At 36.0% G+C, this 19,785-nt stretch overlaps 1 protein-coding gene across 1 annotated transcript in view; it reads right to left on the reverse strand.

The window, feature by feature from the left end:
- SLC15A5 (solute carrier family 15, member 5) overlaps window positions 1-19,785 on the reverse strand; it is a 73,543-nt gene that overhangs the window by 35,492 nt on the left and 18,266 nt on the right. The window contains exons 4-5 of the mRNA XM_006773263.2: window positions 10,427-10,647; window positions 5,935-6,121 (exon numbers count right to left, since the gene is read on the reverse strand). Of these exons, the coding sequence (XP_006773326.1) occupies window positions 5,935-6,121; window positions 10,427-10,647 (408 nt within the window). The remainder of the gene's footprint in view (window positions 1-5,934; window positions 6,122-10,426; window positions 10,648-19,785) is intronic.

Consider the following 19,785-nt stretch of genomic DNA (forward strand, 5'->3'; position numbering starts at 1 on the left):
GGTATGAAATTGAGAGAACAATCTTTTGGCTTCTCTGTCCTTGATAGAAAGTGTAGTCCCTGACCAGTAGCACAAGGATCACCGGGGAGCTTGTTAGCTATGCAGACTTTCAAGCTGCACCCGAGGAGGACTGAATCAGATCTGCATTTAAACAAAATCCCTAGGAGATTCCTACACACATTACACTCTGAGAAGTACTATTCCAGCATAGAGCACTCTGAGAACTCACCTAGCAAAATCCAATGAAAGATAGTTCTCCAGACAATTTCAAGTGAAGCACAAATATTTAACTTATTTATCCAGACGTTTTCAGGCAAAGCATATTTTACCTGAAGGATCTAGATAACTGCATTTGCTTTTTATTTGCTCCTGCACTCTGGTGCCAGTGAAAAATGACTTTTTTGAAATTCAAAACAAAGTTTGATTCCAACCTAAATTTAATCCACTCCATTTTTATTCTTAACTTCTATGAGATCATAACTCGTCCAAAGCAGAGTGCAATTTATCAGAATGTACACATTTTAAACCGCTAGTGGGCCTGTATTTACAAGATAAAGCACATGGTTCCAAAGGAGATATTATACTCAGATAAATAATGTATATTTTAATATTGGCTACGTGGTTGTAGACAAATCCATAAGAGTATTGAAGCTCTTAAAGTTTATTCTATTATCCTACCATGTAATAATTTGTCAAATTAGACCACAATGAAATAAAAGAAAGTCAGAATTTATTCAAACATTAAGGTTGCACTTACAAAATCCCACACTAAAAAATAGAAATGTTAAGATTCTTCAGTTACTGGCTAAATTTACTCACTGAGAAAACTATGGTTTTTTTTTATGGGTAGTCTGATGCATGAGTCTCTGATATGTAACATAACCGTAAGTGTGAAATTCTATTGAGTTCTTGAGAAATTGTCCTTAGAGCCATGATTTTGGCAAGTTCCCAGAATGGGAGCTTTGCTCATCTGAAAACATACTGGTAATCCAAAAACCTCTCTCATAGAGACACCTTTGCGGAAGACATTTCTCACCCACCACTAGAATGGCATGTATTTTTTACTTATGTTGTTTCTCCAGTTACTGATGTATTTCTTTGTTTGAATTGAGCTATCTGGGTTCTGTCTTTTGTTTCTCTTTAGATTACTGGAACTCATTTCAGGAGATTCAACTTCAGTTTGTGTTTTAATTTCTGAGAAAGGAACCAGTAACTCATTAGATACATACATGCACCTATAAAGCCATCAATTATTGCATCAGATGGTATACTAGATGGTCTACTTCACCTCAAATATAATTCCAACATTGCTGTCAACTTTAAAAATAGGAACATTAATATGTTTTTATTAAGCAAATGAGTTAAACAAATGAGTTATTCAGACTAGATATTTACACACTCCTTTTTTTTTTTAGTGTTCACAAATTTCCTTCTATCAGATTTTTGCAATGGCTATAAACTGTGTTCTTAGGGAAAATGATTAGTTCTGAAATTATAGTAGAGGGAAAGTAGTTTTGGCAAAGTAATCCTATTTTTGGTGAAGGTGATTGGATCCCTGAGTCGATTTTTAATTTATCAAGCACCTTGGTTCTAATAAAAAAAACCCACAAAAATTTGTATCTCAGCCAATTATTAGAACTTGTAGAAGTTACTGGTTATGTAAAAACCGACCGACACCTTGGCTCTACCTACATCATACAGGACTTTGAGTTAGAATTTGAATTTTCAAGTTTTTATTTTAAAGAGGAAGGTCTGGCAGATATTTGAATGTACTTCATCCACATTTCAATCTAAATGTCATTTAAAAGCCAAGATAATTGCTACCCACTGTGCTGTACACTTCTGCTTTGTGTAAGGCTTAATAACAATCTTAATTAGGCTAATTTTAGTCAGATTAATACTTGTGTGTGTCAGCACTAACTACTAAATGCCACATACGGCAGGATTTTAATTAATGCTAAACAAAGGAAATACTCATGATGCAAACATTTTTGAACTAAAAAAGGCTAAATGAAGTATGTCCAATTAACATACAGATAAATCACAATGATATCACTGATTCTAAATTTTTGGCAAATTAAGGTTGACTTTTAAATAGCTAGATCCCCTCATATGTAATGTTAGGAAAAATACAGTCTTGATGAAACTGAGCATATCAAGCCTTTGTCTTTCACAGTTCTGGAAGTTTTGGAGATTTTTTAAATAGTACTGTGACATCCTTCTTGATTTCTTTAAGTGATAAACTCATGAATGTCATATATTGAGTCAGAAGCCCCTCTTCGTTGCATTGTTTATAAGATAGACTTTATAAAGGTAAGTTTAGTTTTTCCTTATTAAATTTTTAGTTTGACCAACTGACAGATTTTCCCATTCCTCACTCTTATCCTGGGCTGTGATTATCCACATCAAACACTACGCATTGGCATTGTCTGCACCATCTGCCTCCTTACACATGACAGTCCTGGAAAGAGAATGACTGAATGTGGAAGGGAACGGGAGTCTAAGGAGTAGCTTTCCATTGTGGTAACAAAATAATTTTTTCATTTACTTAAGAGCCTTATTTGAAAATAACAGTAAGGATGCAAAATTAACACTGATAATTTAACTTATATCACCTAATAGCTATGCATAGCTGGGAATTGGAATAATGATGATGATGATGATGATGCAATGACTTGAGAATTAGAATAAGTGAATTCAGGTGACACATTATCTTTGAGATTCTTGACCTATCACATGCTGGTTTATCATGAGTTTAAGTGGGATCCACATATGAAGGTGCCCAGTTTCAAATTAAGAACTAGCAAATATTTGTTTATTCATAATTTATACACATATATCACTCACATTTTTAAGGTACTTGACTTCAAAGTGGCAAGAAATTTTAATATTAGACTAATCCAGTTATGTAAATTATGATCATAAAGAGCCATAGGGTTGTGCTAGTCATGATGAAACATCAGCTTTTGTAATCATAAGCAGAATATGGAAAACTTAAACATCTAGTTTAAAAAAAGAATATCATCATTTTTTTTATATTCCCATAGCAAACTATTATGCAAATAAATGCATTATCATGTAAGTGAGCAAATGAATGAAGTCTGGTTCAGAAACAACCAAATTCAATATTCTGTACTTAGTAGAACTTGGCTCAGGTTTTTCAAATGAGTTGAGCTTTTTCTTTTTTCTGCCCAACAACTGTTACCAATCTTGAAGGGCAATGATAATTCATTAACATCAAACAATATATCAGATAACCCTGTCAGATTCCCTTTATCTAGAAAAATATTTTATCTTACTTTAAGAACAGACATGATTTCCACTATATAAGATTGGAGAATTGTCCAAGAGAAAGTTGCTTATGTTTAAAGTGAATTTCAGATTTCCTATTTGCAGGAAGGATTTTTAATGTAGTATTTTCAACCATGTTGTGAAGCATATTTTTCCAAAAGTAGCCCAATTTAAGAAATTCTTTTTTTGTTTATTTTTTTATATCTTTATTGTTGAAAGTATTACATAGGTCCTCCTTTTCCCCCATTAACCTCTTCCAGCCCACTCAGTTCTTCCTCTCCTCCCACCGCCCCCCACCCCCAGGCCCTCAGCACCCATTGTCTGTGTCCGAGGATTATGCATATATGCACAAAAGTTCATTGGTTGATCTCTTCCCACCCACCCTCCCCTCTTACCTCTGAGGTTCAACAGTCTGTTCATGCTTCTATGATTCTGGGTCTATTTTTGTTCATCAGTTTATTTGGTTCATTAAATTCCACATATGAGTGAGATCATGTGATACTTATTTGTCTCTGACTGGCTGGTTTTGTTCAGCATAATACTCTTCTTTTATAATTAAGCAAAATTGGAAATTCAGACTGGATTTTCATGGTACTGTATAAGACTGCAAAAGCTTTGCCATTTTGCAATATACATTTACTTCCATGTTGTCCTGCATTCATTCTTTTTTAATTAGCATGGTGCTGAGGGTATGTACAATATCGTACTTTTTTTTTTATCTTCAAATAATGCTGGGCATTCACTAAATACAGGTTTGGGGATTTCTATGTTGTCATACACAGAAAAAAACAGTTTTTAAGATCTAAGGATTGCCAAAACCTATTAATATTTATAGTTTGCCTAACCCTATTACAATAGATAATGCCAGGGTTTGGCTTAGGAAATAAATCAGAAAAGGTTATGTACTAAAGGCCTCTATAACTGAAGACAGCAAAGTAAGATAAACTAAGGTAAGGTTAGTCACTTTGAATTCTTTCAAAAAACAAATCTACTCTGTGATGTGATCTGGAGTAATCTTGTTGAGTAACAGGTAGCACACTAAAATGTAACTTCTATAAACAGAGAATCAGCAAAAAATATAAAAATGTATTCTAGAAGATTGCATGGTCTCCACAGATCTCTAAAAAGGAGGAGTTAAGAATAAGAACAGGTTAACAAAGAGGAAAGAGCCCTTGAAACGCCTGGCCCTGACTATTTCAAGGGAATTATTTCTCAAGTAGACAATAAGACATCAGATTACCATTATATAATATTTCTTAAGCGTTTCCAATTCCCTTTGCTTTCTGTTTATGCCTACCAAACAATTGCAACTGATGACTCAATACTAGCTAACATTTTGTGGAGTTTCACAATGTGTCAGGACTATGCTCCAGGCACTGATGTCATCCTGAGTGATTTCAAAAGTCTTACAGAATAGAGGGTTTATCTAGGGTGTGCCTCTCATTGCCAATAATAAGTGAATGAGAAGACAAAAAAGGTTAGGTGGCTTTTCAAAGTCTCCCAGGAGCAGAGTAAGGGCTGAGATCCAGATCTCTGATTCTTAGACTGATCCTGGTTTTACTGTATCAGGACCTGTCTTCTTGTCCGTGTCAGTGCCCAGGGAACACAGGGAGAGGAGAGTGTGACCAGAATGGGCTTTAGTTCCTTCTCTCCGATTTCAATCAGAAAAAAATATATCTTATGGTCCATTAGTTGTGTTCTAAGTATAACATCCTAAATTTTTTTTAAATCCTCATCTGAAGATATTTTTCAATTGATTTTTAGAGAGAGTGGAAGAGAGAGGGAAAGACAGAAAGAAATATCGATGTGAGAGAAACACATTGATTGGTTGCCTTCTGCATGAGCCCTGACCAGGGCCCGGGTTGGGGAGGAGCCTGCAACTGAGGTAAGTGCTCTTGACCAGAATCGAATCTGGGACCCTTTGGTTCACAGGCTGGACACTCTATCTACTGAGCCAAACTAGCTAGGGAGTCCTAATTTTTTTTTTTTTTTTTTTTTTTTTTACTAAAAGAACATGAGTAGAGTTTTTATGTTCTTAAGCATCATAACAACAACAAAATGGTAATAATATGAGGCAAAGGATGTGTTAACTAACCCTACTGTGGGTAAACATTTCAAAATATGTGTGCCAAATCATCACATCGTACACCATAAACTTACACAATGTTATATGCCAGTTATATCTCAATAAAGCTGGAAAAATGTTGGAAAATTATTGCTATATACCTTATTATTTGACAAACTACTATACTGAAGCTGTGAATTAAAGTACTAATTTTTCATAAATTTTGCTACTGGTTCAGAAATTAACTCTTTAGGTTCATTACTTATGTTAATTTTAAGAACATACTCAACATTGACTTAGGAGTGAGGACTACTTTACTTGAAGAAGGATAGGCCATTTGGTGGTACTGGAAGTTTCACCATGTCTTTCTATCAGGTGTGTCTACTAAGAAGGCATAAAAGAATGGGGCAGACACCAATGTCTGCATAGAGATTACCTGCTATCACTCTCAAATTCACCTTCTACCCAATTTGTCAAAATCAGACTTTCCTTATAGAGCATATCTCCAGCTTAGAGCTCAGCAGAGTGTCTTTTTATTTTAAAAAGTTGCAAATAATTTACTTGTAAATTGTACTTACAAATGCATGCCAACAGAAATGGTCCATCTCTCTTAGAGGGAAATAGGCAGGTGCTGAAATATTCCATACAAGGAGCCAGAATTAATAGTGGCAGGATGCTGGTGACATTCATGACTGCAATTGGCAGAAGAAATCCATCCATATTCAGGTTGGAATTCATGGTCTGCAGATAATATCCTGAAGGAATCTATAGTTGAGGGGGCAAAGGAGCAAGCGTTGACACAGTGGTTTAACTTTGGAGAAAGAATCCTGCAGCAGATGCCTTGTCTGTAACAGATGATCTGAATGTTCCCTAGGTCTTCAAGGTCCCAATTATGAGCCCCCAAGGGCAGTAAGAGCTCTGTGTAGTCTACTGACAATGATACTGATTCTTTATGCAGGAATCTTTTGTCATCTAGTCTGTCTTCTTAATTTTCCTATGAAAAGTAAAAATGGCCCTACTTTTGTGTTTAGGATGACACAAAAAATCAAATAACTTCAGTTTTACATATACCAAAAACCAGTAGAAAGTATTAAGTGTTTTGTTTTCACTCTGATGAAAAAAGCTTGGGGTTAGAAGAGACCCTTTAATAGTAGTTTAGTAGCATGATTTTTTTCCATTGTGGAAGCACATAACTTGTTAGAGGCTGTGTTTGTGGATTGGCCTCATTTCTAACATGAGCCAAGCAACATGAGAAAAAGACATACTTATGGCTCTACTCTCCTCTTTTAAATTTTTTTAATTTCTTTTTTCTATTTGGGGGAGATATATATATACACATACATATACATACACACACCCTCATTCGAGGTTATTTTCCTATTGATTTTTGGAGAGAGTGCAAGGGGTGGGGTGGAATGGGGAGAGACAGAGAAACACCAATGTGAGAGAGACACATTGATTGGTTGCCTCCTGCACATACCCCAAACCCAGAGCTGGTGATAGAGCTTGTAACAGAGATATGTTCCCTTGACCAGAATCAAACCCAGGACCCTTCAGTCCATAGGCTGACACTCTGTTCACTGAGCCAAATGGGCTAGGGCTCTCCTCTCCTTTTAAATCAATGTGTGGCACTAGAGAACCAGAAAGGGAAATACATGAAAAAGGTTTGTATAATAAAGTAGCAGATAAGGAAAAAGAAAGAAAAAGAAAGAAAGAAGGAAGGAAGGAAGGAAGGAAGGAAGGAAAGAAGGAAGGAAGGAAGGAAGGGGAAAGAAAGAAAGATGCTCTGCCTCACTCCAAGTCCTCAAAGTTGAGTTAGAATGTCTTCATTTTTATTTTTTATTTTTTCTCTTTTTTTCCTCTTTTTTTTTCTTTTTCTTTTCCTTTTTCTTTTTTCCCCCTCATGTATAAGGCATAATGTCACAGGAAGGCCATAGTATTCTGCCACCCGTGAGGAGTAAGCCCAAGTTGCTGTTGGATGTGTTGTACAAAGAGAAGCCATTCTTGAGGCGCTCTGCTCTCTCCACACCCAAGAATGTCTTCATTTTTAAAATAACTCAAATACTAACTAAAACTCTAAGCCTAACTTGGAACCTCTTATATTCCGAAACTGTTGTTAGGTTATAACATCAGAACTAAAGCACATTGTCATGGAGAAGGGGGTCCCCCTATACTTTTCTAGTTTATGAGCTTTATTGGAATAATCCCATCTTTATCATTATCATTAGGAGAAGAGAATTTCTTTAATTCCCAGTAGCACACAAAGCTATTAAGTGTCTTGGAGGAAAAGTACACCCAAGTCTTGCTCTTGAGGAATGGATTCTGCAATTTTTCTTAATAGTGTGGGAACTACCTCAAGATTCCCATCTTCCCACCATCCTGGCAGGGCAGCCTTGCTCAAACATCCAGATGATAACTTCCCATTTGAAACTTCCACTAACTTCTCTATCATCAGTTGTGCAATTTGAGAGGGTATAGAATCAGTCATAAGTCAGTACAGCTGTTAACCCACCAGTTGTACAATGAGCCTATTGCTATGTAGGAATGAACCACATTTTCAGTGAGATTTTTTTTTTCTATATATATAAAATATGTCCTGGTGATAACTTATCTTCCAATCTTTAATTTGACCCATGGGGTTGTAAACAAGGATGTTTTGCTTGGGTACAGATGGCAAAGGTGAAGGGAACGTTAGCTAGTTCAATAAACTTATTAGGCACATATCGCCCAATCAGAGGGAAATGAATGATGTATATATATATTTAAAAAGTGCTGGCAGCAGAACCACTATAAGACTGAAAGGCTCCCAGCACAACCTGGAAGTTTCTGTTACTGATTTCAAGTGAGAATTATTGTTAATAGGAATAAAGTTATTATCAGCATGAATCACAGACACAGAAACCTGTTAACTTAATAATGTGGCAAATGTACTATTAATCTTTAGTGAAGCAATATTAATATATTGCCTAATCTAAGAAAGGGCTCCAGTGTCTTAAAAGCTTGAAATCATTTTGCTACTGCCTCAAGTTGTGAAATCATCCCCTTTTAAAATTTTAAATACTTTTACTTCAGACAAGCCTCCAAGTATTCAGAAATAATTGCTATCAATAGAGATTTATTTTCACCTTTGAATAGCCAAGGAATGTCAAATGGCAACATCATCGGCCTTCATATCAACATATTTTTAATGTATGTCTTGGAACTGAAGGTTAATAATGGCAACTAAATTTAAAATGTGAAATTCTATGATGTTTTATTCTTGGTTCTTTGATGATTTTTATACTGGTGATTATTTCTTCTGGAAGCAAAAATCTAATTCCAGCCTATCCCAATGGAAGTTTCCTTTGCGTCTCTTGAGTACATTCTAATTATTTTCTTTGAAGTTTCTGATAAACATGACTGCATATAATGTGGAACCTATATAGTCTTTATTTTTAACCCAGCTGCAAGAAAGGCATTGTGGGTAATAGCAGAGTGTGGGAGTTGATATCAGCTCTGTGTTGGAATGGGCGCTATGCCACATACTAGTAAGGTGACCTTGAGCAAGTTGCAAGTCACTTAATGTCTCTTGAGCTTCAGATTTAGGATGACAGTATGAGCTATGTAGGCTTGCTGTAGGGATTAAAGTAGATAATGTGAAGTCATCTTTAAGAAGCTATGACACATATAGGTTGCCAATAAGTATTCATTTTGATTCTTTGCAATAAAATGGGCCCCTAGATTTGGTGAAATGCTTTCAAATTAGTTTATCAGAATTTATTGTAATTTGTGTCAAATTAAGAAATACATGACATTTTTCAGAGGAGGCTCATTTAAAAGAAATATCAGGTGTCACTACATTATGAAGATAAAGAATCAGTAATTTGTGTTACTTGTACAGAAAAGTCAAGGCCAGCTATAAATCACTTAGTGATTTTGTGCTCATTAATTTTTTCATTCTAAATTATTTTATGATATTAATTATCATATATATGGGTAATATTATTGGGTTTTTGTGCCAACTACTATTGTGGAGTCAGGAGGAAGTTTGAATCTACTCAGTCAGCCTAGCTTTCATGCCTGTTTAGAGTAAGGGTCACCAAACCTGTCTATAAAGGATCAGATAGAAATTATATCCACATACAGATTTAATTTCAATTACTCAGTTCTGCTGTTTTTATAAGTAGAACACAGTATGACAAACAAAAATGGCTGTTTTCCAAGAATGGCTATGTCCCTCCAGAATCACTTACTTTTTCCGAGCCTCAGTTTCCTTTTCAACAAATTAAGTGGTTGAGTAAGTTAATCTCAGTTTCTTTTCAGCTCTGTGGGTCTATGATATATCAATACAACTCACTCATTAGCCATCTAAATTCCAAGTTGGGAGTTAGCAACAAAGACAGTCCCAAATTTCTTCAAGGATTTTTGTAATCATTTGATATATGAGAATATATTAAGAAATCATAATATTTCTTCACAAGTATGTTAACCTTTGAGCATTACTACATCAAAAATTGTTTAAATCGTACACACTATAAAAGATATTTTGGATTTAGTGTTTTTTCCTCTGATTTCTCCACAGCATAGGGACTGACTGATTCACCAAGGAACTGCGAGTGGGTAGGGAGAGAATCACTTGCTCATTAGTTCTTACACTTAAGCGTACAGTGGGGGGTGGGACTCAAATCAGTCAAGCTAGCTACTTGTTAGTGGCAGTTTTTAAAGGCTTAATGAGCGAGGAAGGCAAAACCTTTGGCTAAAGGGAGGTTGGGTAATTGCTCATAGATCTCATATTTTTATTTGCTGCTCTTCTGCTTTATAACTATGCACTCTGAAGTATTGTCTGCACCCACCAACAGACGCTTATAGTTCTATGGGAGAAACAACATAACAAGAGTCTCCTCAGTTACGCCTCTACCTGCCCCGACTTAGCTCTTGAAATTAGAGTCTGTAATAATTAAAAGCATTTACAGTTTAACTGCCTGACGAAATGTATGGGGGAGGTGTTTGCTGGGATGAAAACAAGTGTTTATTTGTTAATATGCAATTATTTTATTGTTCTTGTGGGTAGTACTAATTACCCTTCCTTACCTGCATTATGCACATTTTGTAAAGAAGCTGAAAAATGATGAGAGGGAGAAGGGTGAGGAAACGTTTTGTCTCTTCCACTTGCAGCTCACTGTAGCAGCCACCATTTTTTTCCTTCACATGGTCTAACCAGCTCGTCAAATCTCCACGAAGATGGCAATATCGTAGACAGCATGTTTTCAGTGCATTAACAAACACCCCAAAGGTTGTCAGGAGGGAGCAACCTGCAAATATTTGGAGACAGTATGTATTAGTAAAGGAATTGTTCTTCTGTTCCCAAGATGTCAATCAAAAAGATGACAATCATATGGATGAAGGACAGTAAAGTGATTGAGGAGGCTTTAGCACCCAGGGGGTTGAATTCAAAGAAACTAGCTCTGACAAGGGTTCTGCATTTTGGTGACCAGTCCAAGTGGTGCTTGACAGCTGATGTAAAACATGAAAAAGGTACGATCAACGGGAACATATTAAAAAGGGGAAGAAAGAACAAAAACACACCGAAGTAAAATTTTTAGAATCTCTCAGAAGTCTCTAACTTTAACTGATTAATGGATAAGACAATCTGAACTTTCTTTTACAGTCTTAACACAAAGAACTGGTACAATTTTTTAATATAAAGTGTTATATAAATACTCTTCACTTGTCATGTAGAAGGTGGTTTCTTATTTTGACATGGAGATGAAGGGAAATGTGTTCTCTGCTTTGATTTTATCCGTGAATTTCAGACACAAGGTTAAACTTTGAACTCTTCAGATGACTTTATACATGTTGATAGTGTCACTAAAAGTTCAGATTGGATTAGTGGGTTTTGACTGTCTCAGTAGTTTCCTCTGAGTTTATATACCTGTTGCTTTAGTAGCAGAAGCATTTTAATGCTTTAGATGTTTGCAGTCCCTTACTGCTAATGATTTGCAATAGCATTGTTGCTTCTTTCATGATTCAGATGCCACCTTTTCTCGGACGCCTTCAGGATTTCCCAATACAGGACAGGTAAAAGGCCACTGTTTAGTTAACAATTCAGTTATATTGTTATGATTGTTACAATTTCTTACAGAACCCCTTTGACCAGATAAATCCTTTCACAAATTACATTAGACACCAAACCATAGTTTCAGGGTAAATGGTAGAGTAGATGTGAAAACGTCTGAGTTTCTCCAAAGAAGACTGCTTTGAAAACTCAAAGTAGCGTTTGGTTGTCATTTTGATTATGTTGAAGTTTCCTAGAATAAAATTCTAGATGAAATGCATTCTAAGCAAGTTCATTTAAATACCATAGAGTTTTGAATTTTAGATTTGAATGAAGAATATTAATATTGCTTTTTATGGTTAGAATGATTATATTGATTTGACCTGGTCTTTTCTTTGAGAATCGTAATAGATCTATTATGTCAGTCTTTGATTAATTGCGGAAGCTGGGGGCCTGATGATTGAATATGGAGCCTTTTACCTCTTAGTCACTGAATCAAATCCAGTACAAATTATTAGTGACCAAGAATGATTACAGCAGTGGTTCTTTGGTGGCCTCTGTGAAGTGTGTTGAGAGGTCAAGTGGAAGTATGTTGGGTAATTGCTGATGCAAGATGGGCTCATATGTGTAGTCACTATTACCTCTTTTTAGTCACTATTTCCAGACACAAATAAAAGGCCGGGGGACTGAGAAGGTCAAAGGGACAGAAGCACCTATAAGTGGCCAAGGTCTGTATCTCTTAGGAAAAAAGTAATAGGGATATCTCTTTATTATTGCAGGAAGAATTGCTCTCTTATGAGACTTTCCTAGCTATTTCAATTAGTTTACTTAAGGTTTTAGTAGGATGAGAACTGAGAATGTCTTGATGAACAGACAGACTAGAGACTGAATTTGAACAGGTCTGGGCTAGGAGGCTTACCTTCCTGACATTTCCTTATGATTTTGTCTCTATTTCTTTTCAACCTGTTCTCTGCTCAATTCTTGCAAAACAGTGCTGGGTGGATAGATAGTTGGGTTATTACTGGCATCGATTCAACTTACTCTATACTTTCAAATAGGTTTTATTATTAAATGATAACTATTTGCAGGATGAAAGACTATTTCTAAAGATATTTTTCTCTATTTTTCTTCCATATTTCAAATTTAAGGACTTTATAAAATATTTGTTTTAAACAAATATATCTGTTGCAAAGTAAATTTTGATCCACTCTTATGCATGATAAATTGATTAAGTTTATTATAATTTTATTAACCAATCCAATACTGCTATCATATTATTTCTAAAGAGAGATGGCTTAGATTAGTGCATTTTAAACTAGCTATGTTAAAAGCTCAGTTTTAAAAAAATTCTGAACTATCATGGTCAATACATCTGTGAACTACAATAAAAATGACCTACCAAAAGACTAAAATAAGAAGCAAAGACATACCAAATATAAGTCCTTATATTTTTATTATTAGATTCAGCAGACATAAAATGCAACTTCTCATAAATACTTCTACATGTTTTCTCTCAGTGTCTGTATTTATTTTCTTGCAATAAAAAACAGTTTATTGATCAGCACTGCTCCATGGATGAAGCTTTGAGCAGCACTGTCTTCAACTGAATACACACTTTGAAAAATGAATTTATTTAAACAAGGAAAATGATATCTGATGTGGTGATATGAAGCAATAAAAAACAAAATGGTTAAGAACAAGAAATGATTAAGCTTGAATGAGGTCTAAAATTTGAGCCAGCACTGTGAGTGCTCATAATTGATGCCAAATAATGTGAATGCACTTACTTATTCATTTAATATACTTATTAAGTACCTACTGTGTGCCAGGGACTTTTCTAGGCCTTAAAAATATAGCAGTAAGCAAGGCCTAAGTTTTATTGGGGATGAGAGAGTAAGCAAGCGAGAAAATATTAGACAAATCCAATGATAGAAACAAATTAGATAAGATAGAGACCCATTGTGGGGTTTGGTGTAGAGGAGACTTTAAAAGTTGAAATTTGAACTGATGATTGAATAGACTGGAAGTAAATGAAGAACTTTTCAGGAAACATATACGAAGCATGTCATGAGCTGGGAGAAGTTCAGGAACAATTAAGACCAATGAGTCAGTAGCTCAGTTAGTGAGAAAAAGATTGGGAGGAGATGTGGTCCAAGAGTTGGTCAGGGGTCAGATGTTACATCAAGCTAAGGAGCTTGGATTTTATCCTCAGTGTTAAGGGAGACCATTAAGATGTTTTATGCAGAGTTAAGATAACATATGATGTATATTTTTTTAAAATTTACTCTGAAACTGGTTGGATAATGGATTTTAGGGATCAGAGAGGAAGCTAGGAGACAGACAAAAGGTAATGGTGACTTGGACATAGTAGTGGCAATGAAGAGAAGTGAACAGGATGGGATGTGCTTTTGAACAATCAATAGAATTTTATAATGTGAAAAGAGGTTGAAGAAATGAGAAAATTGAGGACGGCTACTTTTTCTATCCTGAACAACTGCGTGTTAATGGCTTACACTGAGATGGAAAAAATAAAAAAGGAGTAAGTTTGAAGTTGGAAGAATCAACAGTTGAATTTTTGTCAGGTTAACTTTGAGATTTAGATAACCAAGTCAAAATAGGGCCCTAAGCTGGTTTAGCTCAGTGGATAGAGCATTGGCCTGCAGACTGAAGGGTCCCAGGTTCGATTCCAATCAAGGGCACATACCTCGGTTACAGACTTCTGGCCTTGGTCTGGGCATACTAGAGTTAACCAATCAATGTGTCTCTCTCACATCAGTGTTTCTCTCTGTCTCTCCCTCTCGCTCCCACTCTCTCTAAAAATCAATGGAAAAAATATCCTTGGGTGAGGATTAAAAAAAAGCTGAATAGGAAGTCAGCTACATGAGTTTCAAGGTGAGAGGAGAGGTCTATATGAAACTGAACACTTGGTATATAGTTGGCATTAAAAACTATGGAACTAGAGGTTACTTAAGGAAAGAGGATGGGAAGAGAAGAGCCAGGATCCCTGGAATGAATCCTAGGGCTCTGCATCAATTAGAAGGAGAAAACTTAGCCAAGGAAGTGGAGGAAGAGTAAACAATGTGCATTGTAAGTCAGAGGGCTGGAGAAGTAATAAACCTAAATTGATCAGCTGGACTGAAAGAGAGCTAATAAGCTAGATAGAGAGGGCAAGCAAAGAAATCGTATAGTAATCTGCCTGTCTTATCAAATCACAGAATTATCACTGAAAATTAGGAGTTGAAAACATCTCCATCTACACATCACACTGCCTCCTTGGATTAATCCATTAAACTTAATAGAAAACTCATGCCTCAGTACAAATAGTTTTGGGTGTCATGTAGACTCAGCCTTTAAAAAAATCCATTGTCATTATAATTCTCAAATTGCTTTTCTGCACCAGGAGCAGAAATGGGAAGTAACTGAGACTTCAAGCTCCAGTTTAAATGTGCAAGCACACCAGGCGTGCACATTTTAAAATAAAACAGATGAGCTATTTAAAATGTTTTATTGCAAAACTTAAAGATTGTCACCATTACTATTTAAAAAAAACTTTAGAAAGCAATTTTTCTATTCTTTGTACCTTCAAGTCCTTGGCTCTGATGTTCTGCTCCTGTGACCTTCATCTAATCATGAATATCTGTGCTACTTAATTATAATAAAAAAGCCTACATTGCACTCTAGATGGTAGATGCACATTTTTTCTTCTTTGGTCACCTGCCAGTTCTCAAAATTATAGCAGTGGGAAGAAATGCAAATGAAGGCCGTGCTTGACAGCTAAACATAATGGAATGCACGGTCCACATTTGAAAAGTTACCTTAAAATAAAAGGTAGCATATAAAAAAATCATTTCTTTAAGGTCACCTATGGCTTTGAATTACAGCTTTGAGGATTTCCAATTTAGTCATCAGAGAGGAAGAAGCCAAAATAAAGATTATATACTTTGTGAGAGGGAAGAGTTTTACTTCATCAGAGTTGGGTGATCTTATAACTTGGCAACACAAAACAAAATGAAAAAAAACTAAATATTCGCTTTATAGAGTATTGTGTATAGCAAACCAATGACAAACATTTCCTGTTACACTTTTACTAGCAGCTTATAAATTTTTTGGTCAATGTCCAAAGCAAGCTTACTTTATTGCATGTTAAAAAATTCAACCTGTGGATTACAATAGGCTGGCAGTTAATGACATATATCTGGATAACTTGAGAATAATTTTATTTATTTAGATGAATATTTTTTTCAAATATGAGATTGAAAAGCAAATGGGTGGATACTAAATAGTTGTTTAGAAATTTTGAATCTATACCTTATGTACATATATAGCATGCACACACACACAAACACAGAGAATTATTTGATAATTATATATTCCAGAAAATGTCAGAGTGGTCTTTCAATAAAAGCTCACACTTTAATTTTCCTCTTTTTTGTGATTTGGGGCTGACAGAGAGGGTCTCTCAGACACCTTTTGGCATGTTGAACCCATTTCACAGACTACCAGAACGGCGTGTTCTGCTTAGCTGTGACCCACAGGCCACGGCGCTCTGAGAGACAGGGTCAGAGGCTTCTGTGGATGCTGATTTCTATGCTTCATGCTTTAGTATGTGGTGCAATAAAATGAGCATAATATATAGCAAAGTTAGGCCTGGGCTTTGGTTCCATTTTAGCCATTTTGTGAGGCCTTGGGTAAGTCATTTAATAAGTTATGCATCTGTCTCTACACTCAGTTTAAGAATAACAAGCACTGATTGAGCATTTACCATATTCCAAGCATGTAAGACATAGGATTTTCTAATTGTACTCATAATAGGTCATTTCAGTATAACGTGATAGGATAAAGATATGTAGGTGCTACAGTAGCGGGGGCAAATTATATAAAGTCTCCTCTGTAAAAAGATAGGCAGTGCTCTTCCTACCTACCTCAGAGGTATATAGTGAAAATGAAGTGACACTGGTGAAGGCACTTAATTTTTAAAAATATAACTCATTGCCTTGTTATTAGTGGTATTGTGTAGATTAGTAGAGACAGTGGTAGTAGTAAAAGTACTACCAAAAGTAAAATACATTTAATTAAGGTCATTGTTAAACAAGATAGATGAATAGATCAAGGAAGGGAACAGAATAGAAACTCCAGAAATGTAAATGGCAGTATATAGTGAAGGTGACATCTCAAATGAGTGGGGAAAGTAGAGATCTTTTTCGAAAATCAGGTTGATAATTTGATAGTCATATGGAAAAAAGATAAATTCACTTAAAACCTATTCTAATATAATTTCCAAATGCGTCAGAGTTGTAGAGTTAAAAAAATAATATGAGCACCAAAAGAAAATATGAATGAATTCCTTTATCATCTGGAAGTGAAGAAAAATTTTCAGCATGGTTCAAACTCTAGAAGCAATGAAGGATAAGATTGATAAATCCAATACACACACACACACACACACACACACACACACACAGCCTAAGCAACCCTTACGACCGGACGACCAGAATGACTGGTCGACCAGTTGCTATGACATGCACTGACCACCAGAGGGCAGACACTCAATGCAGGAGCTGCCCCCTGTGGTCAGTGTGCTCCCACAGCCAATCTCCCATGGCCAGCCAACCTCCCACGGCCCCTCCCCCCTGCCGGTTGGCCCCCCCATAGGCCCAGATCAGGGGGGCTGGCTGCCTAACCTCTTGGGGTCCCTCCCTCCCCATTGGCCAGCCCCGAATAGGCCTCTATCGCCAATCAGGCTAAGGGACCCCACCAGTGCACAAATTTGTGCACCGGGCCTCTAGTTTAATTATAAACATTAATGACCCTCAAAAACAAAGCAAATAAACTTAATAAGTTTTTCTATCGATGATAATAGAAGAAGCAAAGTTAAAAGATTTATGACAAATGGAATATAATATTTGCAACTATTATAATACACAGGGGTTAACATCTTCAATATATAAAAATTTTCTAAAATGAAAAATTCCACAACCCCATAGGAAAAATGCGCTAGATATATGAATAGGTAGTTCAGTGAGAAAAATTTAAATTACAGCAATGAAAAGATGTTCAACTTTTCTCATAATAAGAGATGTCAACTAATAAGGGAAAACTAAAAGAAGATAGAGATGGTATTTCAGTGAAATACCATTTCCCACCCTCAAATTGGCAAAAATGAAAAGTGACAGTATACTGTGTTGGAAAGACTATGGGGGAACAGGCATTCTCATACATTTTTGGTGAAAACATACAGCATGGTATAACCACCTTAGAAGGAAATTTGGCAATATACAGCAAAGCCATCTCTGGGTTTACTTTTTGATTTAGCAATCCTACTTGTAGGAATCTATCCTAAAGACATAGGGAGAGACATGCAAAGGGAGGTGTAGTTCAAGTTATTCATTACAATCTACTTAGCAGCAAAAGTAGAGAAACAACCCAAATGTATATCAATATAAGACTGGTAAAATAGGCAATGGTTTACCACACAATGGAATACTATGCAGCAATACAAAGGAATGGGGGATATTTTTATATATAGTTATGAAACAACCCCTAGATTATATTAAATGAAAATTCAGGCGAGAAAAAGTGGGAATAATGTGCTACTGCTTATATAAGAAGGAGGAAATACATATACATAGAGACAGACATACATATAACATTTTAGTATTTTCTTTCATTAAAAAAGGAATGATAATTCTTTAAAAATACATCAATTGACACCTAACGGAATAGGAGAGAATATAGGAATATATAGACCTTGTCTTGAACATAAATTTTACATAATTACAAACAAAATTAAAATAAAACCATCTAAAAGTATAAAGAAAAATGGAACAAATGCACTTAATTGTATATAAAGTTAGTGATTTAATAAGATAGAAAGGAACTATACCAAATGACTTTGAAACATAATCATTTTAGTGAACATTCTTAGGGGTTATACCATAAAGAAATAAAACGTACAAGAAAAATCTTGAAACTCTTTTCAGACAATCATGTTGCTGGTGGTAGTTTAGTCTAAGACTATTGAATGTGTTTTTTGAGATAAAGCAAATGTGCGAATATATTGCTGTTATTGAGAACTGGGATTTGGGGCATGGGAAGAAGTAGAAAAAGTTCTAAGTTTGATAAAGTCAGGTAAAAATCCCATAGCACTGGTTTTGGCTAGGGCATTAGTGTAATCCAAATGGTTATTCTCTTAGAAAGAAAGGGAAAAAAGAATTTGTTCTTTTTTTCTAGCTTTGTGCACCGAAAGACCTAGAAACTGTGATAGACTAAGTAGCAATGAGAGTCCCTATTGCCAAGACTGTAGTCTCTAGATTGCATTATTTGGGAAGAGAAAACATAGGGGTGTGTGTGTGTGTGTGTGTGTGTGTGTGTGTGTGTGTGTGTGTTTGAGAAAGAGTAGATTTAAAGTTCAGGGAAGGAAATGATGACTCTCCTCTCCAAAAGCCTGACCCTGTGCTCTCTCTCTCTCCCTCTCTCCCTCTCTCCTGCCTGTGACCCTTCAATCCACAGGCCAACGCTCTATCCACTGAGCCAAACCAATCTGCGCTCTTCTCCTCTCTCTCTCTCTCTCTTTTTTGTTAGGGCATAAGGCAGAGGGTTTTGAATCTGTACCAAAAGGAGGGAAAAACAACTCTGCTTGGACACAGAGCAGTCCAGGTCAGACCCCAGAGGCTTGAAATAGTGTACAGGTCCGGGAATTGTGATGTGTTCCAAGGATGGGAGTATTGGTTTTGGGTGAAGATCTATATTATTGGGATAGGGCAAAGTTCACTCTTACACCTTTTTTTCCTGGTAGATTCAACTAAAACCACTTGTTGAGGTTAAAGCACTCACATTTGTCTCTTGTTGATCACTGAGAGAGAAAGAATTCTACAGGGCCCCTGTAGTTACATTGTGAAATCCCCACATGAGAGAGAAAAGGAGAATATGACATTTTTTTCCATGTCTCTAATATTCAGAAATATTCCCCTGAGAAAATTGGGGAGAAGAGACAGGAATAAGGTGATGGTGCCTCGCTCCTGATAAGCCTTCTCAAACTCTGAAAGAGTAACAGGATAACTCCCTGTGGACTAAAAGGCATCTCTGGTCAGCCTCGGTCTTGAAGAATGTCTTGGCTTAATAGTCCCTTTCCAGAGAGCAGGTTGCCTAACTTAGTGAAGAAGTTGCACCATGTGTATGTTTTCCATCCCATTCCTCTGACTTCATCCTCTTAGATTTCTTCTCCGCAAAGCCAATTTAACAGTTGTACCTCAGACTCAGATACAACACCCCCTGCCTCCCTCATCTCTCGGTTCATCTATTTGCTTTAACATAACCCCTCAATTGAAAATTGAAAACAATTCAGGAAGGAAGACTTGCAACATAAAAGGCACTTGTGAATGCTCTGGGAATTAAT

This window comes from Myotis davidii, unplaced genomic scaffold (assembly GCF_000327345.1).
Source record: "Myotis davidii unplaced genomic scaffold, ASM32734v1 scaffold205, whole genome shotgun sequence".
NCBI lineage: Eukaryota > Metazoa > Chordata > Mammalia > Chiroptera > Vespertilionidae > Myotis > Myotis davidii.